The 5,463-nt window shown below is 39.3% G+C and overlaps 1 protein-coding gene across 1 annotated transcript; it reads left to right on the top strand.

Annotated features, from left to right (window-relative positions):
- The first annotated feature begins 228 nt into the window (after positions 1–228).
- On the top strand, positions 229–4,882 carry LOC104760764 (respiratory burst oxidase homolog protein D). Its single transcript, XM_010483724.3, has 8 exons — positions 229–1,196; positions 1,283–1,445; positions 1,628–1,676; positions 2,076–2,189; positions 2,629–3,438; positions 3,529–3,624; positions 3,763–4,564; positions 4,665–4,882. Exons 1-8 carry the CDS (start codon positions 569–571, stop codon positions 4,772–4,774), a joined length of 2,772 nt encoding a protein of 923 aa, XP_010482026.2. The 5' UTR covers positions 229–568; the 3' UTR covers positions 4,775–4,882.
- The last annotated feature ends 581 nt before the right edge of the window (positions 4,883–5,463 follow it).

Below are 5,463 nucleotides of genomic sequence, written 5' to 3'. Positions count from 1 at the left end.
ACCTATTTATTATAATGAATTGAATTTATATGTTCAAATCTAATAATATAAAACCCAATAAATATAAAAATTCACAAAATGACAAGATCTTGCTATTTAAAATGACATACCTCCTCACAAGATCTTGTCTATGAAAATTCATATGGGGTTACGTTGTTTTGTCTGTTTTGTTTAAGCAATTCACACGGGGTTGGTGTATAAATGACTCGGTGTTGAAATGTATAAGATGACCCAAAGCTGAAATGAAAAAAAAGTCAAAATAAATGGTCAGTAAAGAATTTTGACCATACCGGTGCGGTCCATCCATAGTTTCCCACTACCTTCCGTGATTTAGCACATCACAGATAAATGGCAATTTGCATGCCATTTATTTCATCTATTCCTTCACTCTATAAATATATATAAAACAAAAATCAGTTTCTTCCATACATAAAAACCAAACACCTTTTGAGAGCATAAATTTTATGTATTGACTAAAATAGTAAAATTACGGGTGTTATTTGCATATAGATCTCCGGGGTTTTCTTGGCCATATCAAGAGTGAGATCTTTTTAGTTTGTTAGAATTGATGAAGATGAGACGAGGCAACTCAAGTACCGACCATGAACTTGGGATTCTACGAGGAGCTAACTTGGACACCAACTCCGATACAGAAAGCATTGCTAGCGATCGCGGCGCCTTAAGCGGTCCGCTCGGCGGGCCTAAACGTGCGTCCAAGAAAAACGCGAGATTCGCTGCGGATCTTCCCAAGAGAAGCAATAGTGTTACCGGCGGCCACGGTGACGACGATGAGTACGTGGAGATCACGTTGGATATTAGGGACGACTCTGTGGCCGTCCACAGCGTCCAACAAGCAGCTGGAGGAGGATCCCACCTAGAGGATCCAGAGCTAGCACTTCTCACGAAGAAGACGCTCGAGAGCAGCCTCAACAACACCACTTCCTTATCCTTCTTTCGAAGCACCTCCTCACGCATCAAAAACGCCTCGCGGGAGCTCCGTCGCGTGTTCTCTAGACGCCCTTCCCCGGCCGTGCGGCGGTTTGACCGCACTAGCTCTGCCGCCATCCACGCACTCAAAGGTCTCAAGTTCATAGCCACCAAGACAGCCGCGTGGCCAGCCGTCGATCAACGTTTCGATAAACTCTCCGCTGACTCAAACGGCCTCTTACTCTCATCCAAGTTTTGGGAATGTTTAGGTAATTAAATCACTTCTGCTAAAGAATTCTACTGTACGTTTCCATTTTTGTTACTTTCATTTAAAGTTTTATCTTTTTAACTCTAGGAATGAACAAGGAATCTAAAGAGTTTGCAGACCAGCTCTTTAGAGCATTAGCTCGCCGGAATAACATTTCGGGCGATGCGATCACAAAGGAACAGCTCAGGGTATTCTGGGAACAGATCTCAGATGAAAGCTTCGATGCCAAACTCCAAGTCTTTTTCGACATGTAAAGCTTTTTTACGTATTTCACCTAACCCAAAAGAAATATCTAACGCGTAATCACTATTTGTCGTTTAATATATGACTCTTAATGGAAAATTAAACGGTCATCAGAATTTAAGGACCAAAATAATAATATTAATCATTTGGTGGATTTGTAACTAATAAATGACATCACTGTTTGGTCAGGGTTGACAAAGATGAAGATGGGCGAGTAACAGAAGAAGAAGTGGCTGAGGTGAGAAACCACACACCATTCAGTAATTATCTTTTCAAATATTATTTTATTAGTGTTATGTGCATATATTATATACTTGGTTGATAGTTTTTTCTCATATTTTATTTATATATCTATCAATATTCTTGGTTGGTTTATAATCTTGACAATTTTGTCCACGCGCAAATCCCCACTTGACTTTATCTGATGACGTTTACTGTTAACATCAGCAATATATTAACTGCATGTGAACACGACAATAATGGTTACTAGATAGATAGAGTAGTCATTATTTTATTTTATTTTGGTTTTAGAGTAGCCCTTCTTACTTTCGCTTTTTTTTTTTTTTTTTTTTTTTTTATTGACAAATCCTTTTTACTTTCGCTTATGTTATTAATGTTTCAAATAATTTAATTGCAGATTATTAGTCTTAGTGCTTCAGCGAACAAGCTCTCTAATATTCAAAAGCAAGCCAAAGAATATGCAGCGTTGATAATGGAAGAGTTGGACCCAGACAATGCTGGATTTATTATGGTACGTGTGGTCCACCTTCACCCACTCAATTACACTAATGGTATATATACTGTGTATGTCGTAAGTTTAACCACCCTTAAAAAACTAGGAAAAACGTGGAAAATCGCAAGGTTCTTTTGTCTTCTAGAAATCTAAAGTGGTCAAAATTATTGGGCCACGTTGATTGCTATTTTCAACTTATTGGGCCATCTTGGTTTTTTACCTAATCAATCAACAATAACTCGACAACTGTAGATGGGTGGTTCTCCAGTATGCGAAATGGCCAATAAAATTATAAAATATATATATGAAGAAATGAATCATGAAAGGTATCAGTATTTATATAAAATAGTGGAGAAGCCTATGAAAAATATTATAAAATATCAGTTTGCTGCATTAGTGTTGTATTTCCTAGTATTATAGATAGTTTAATGATATTAAATGGACATTGGTGAAACAGATCGAAAACTTGGAAATGTTGCTACTACAAGCACCAAACCAGTCGGTGCGGATTGGAGACAGCAGGATACTAAGTCAAATGCTAAGTCAGAAGCTGAAACCGGCAAAAGAGACCAACCCTTTGCTGAGATGGTCGGAGAAAATCAAATACTTCATACTTGATAACTGGCAGAGATTATGGATCATGATGCTATGGCTTGGCATCTGCTGTGGCCTCTTTGCTTACAAATTCATTCAGTACAAGAACAAAGCTGCCTATGACGTGATGGGTTATTGCGTTTGTGTCGCCAAAGGTGGCGCGGAGACTCTTAAATTCAACATGGCTCTCATACTGCTGCCTGTTTGTCGCAATACCATCACATGGCTCAGGAACAAGACCAAGCTAGGTACTGTAGTTCCGTTTGATGATAATCTCAACTTCCACAAGGTTATTGCAAGCGGGATTGTAGTAGGGGTTTTACTCCATGCGGGTGCGCATTTAACGTGTGATTTCCCACGTTTAATTGCCGCGGATGAGGAAACCTACGAGCCTATGGAAAAATACTTTGGAGACCAACCAGAGAGTTATTGGTGGTTTGTGAAGGGAGTCGAAGGATGGACTGGTATTGTGATGGTTGTGCTAATGGCTATAGCCTTTACACTCGCTACGCCTTGGTTCCGTCGTAACAAGCTTAACTTACCTAACTTCCTCAAGAAGCTTACTGGTTTCAATGCCTTTTGGTACTCCCACCATTTGTTCATCATTGTTTATGCTCTTCTCATTGTCCACGGTATCAAGCTCTACCTCACAAAGATCTGGTATCAGAAAACGGTACGCTCTTCAAACCTTCGTCATTCTATTTTCTTCATTTATTTCCCTTTTTCGGGTTTATAACACTTCGTGTTTATGTGATTCTTGTAGACATGGATGTATCTCGCTGTACCCATCCTTCTGTATGCATCTGAGAGGCTGATCCGTGCTTTCAGATCAAGCATCAAACCGGTTAAGATGCTCAAGGTCAGTTATACTTCTATTTATCAATTGAAAACCTTATAGGTTTCTAGATATATAACTCTTCCAACGTAGGAAACTGCCATGTTTTGTGTAATTGTTTTGACAAAAGTAGGAAAACTGCCATGATTTGTGTAATAACAGGTAGCTGTATATCCCGGGAACGTGTTGTCTCTACACATGACGAAGCCACAAGGATTCAAATACAAAAGTGGACAGTACATGTTCGTGAACTGCCGAGCCGTATCTCCTTTCGAATGGCATCCTTTCTCAATCACTTCAGCTCCTGGAGACGAATACGTGAGCGTACACATCCGCACTCTCGGTGACTGGACACGTAAACTCAGGACCGTTTTCTCTGAGGTCTGCAAACCTCCTACCGCGGGTAAAAGCGGTCTACTCCGAGCAGACGGTGGAGATGGGAACCTCCCGTTCCCAAAGGTCCTTATCGATGGTCCCTACGGTGCTCCCGCACAAGACTACAAGAAGTATGATGTGGTTCTTCTAGTAGGTCTCGGCATTGGAGCCACGCCTATGATCAGTATCCTCAAGGACATCATCAACAACATGAAATCTCCTGACCGCGACAGCGACCTCGAAAACAACAACAGTAACAACAACAACAACAGTAAAGGGTTTAAGACGAGGAAGGCTTACTTCTATTGGGTGACTAGGGAACAAGGATCGTTCGAGTGGTTCAAGGGGATAATGGATGAGGTTTCGGAGCTGGACGACGAAGGAATCATCGAGCTTCACAATTATTGCACGAGCGTGTACGAGGAAGGTGATGCAAGAGTGGCTCTCATCGCCATGCTTCAGTCCTTACAACACGCTAAGAACGGTGTTGATGTCGTGTCGGGAACACGTGTCAAGTCCCATTTCGCCAAACCTAACTGGAGACAAGTTTACAAGAAGGTCGCAGTTCATCACCCCGGCAAACGAATAGGTATACAAATTAATATCGACCATTCATCTAGTTATCTACCCACTGTTATATAATTAAGTAATGGATTCAGATTAAATACTGATATGAATTCTAATTGCAGGAGTCTTTTACTGTGGAATGCCAGGAATGGTAAAAGAATTAAAAAATCTAGCTTTGGATTTCTCTCGGAAGACAACCACCAAGTTTGATTTCCACAAAGAGAACTTCTAGATTATATAAGTCTGTAGAAAAAGTAAAACAACAATTATCAAAACAAATATATATTTATTATAAATTCTTTTCACTCTATGAAAATCATATGAGCTATCTTTTCCGTTACTTTTTTTTTTTTTTTTATCTCAACCGTTTTTTTGTTGTTTACCTTTCTTTTCTTTTTTTTATAGGGTTGCCACATTATTCCCCCTACACTATTTCCATTCTCAACTTTCCCGCACCAACTTTTAGGCTCTTAATAAAACACGAGAATTAAGTTTTTTTCTTAATAATACTACATAGAAATATGTTTTTATGCTAATTCCTACACCTCCAATTGAACCAAACAATTTTGTTGCCTAAACCCTAAACCCAGTTTAATCATAAGCCTTGGTACTATTAACCGCGATATGGTTTACCTATTCAATCACCCATGACCTTAGAAGCAAAACAATCTCGTTTTATTCTTCTTCTCAAGTATTATCTTCTACCATAGATTTACTCAACATAATCAAAGCTTGCTTCTTCATCTCAACATCTCTAAATATTCATCCTAGTCAACAAATCTCTAATGTAAAACCTCATATCATCTCTACAAGCTTTACCACCCACTAGGCAACAAACAAAGATCGTGAAACCATGACTGATAATCCCAGCAGCTTAAATCAAAGAAAAATTCTTCACATGGCGTTCTAGTTTCCTAAACA

This window comes from Camelina sativa, chromosome 18, assembly GCF_030686135.1.
Source record: "Camelina sativa cultivar CO46 ecotype springtype chromosome 18, ASM3068613v1".
NCBI lineage: Eukaryota > Viridiplantae > Streptophyta > Magnoliopsida > Brassicales > Brassicaceae > Camelina > Camelina sativa.
This window is presented reverse-complemented; position numbering and strand designations above follow the sequence as displayed.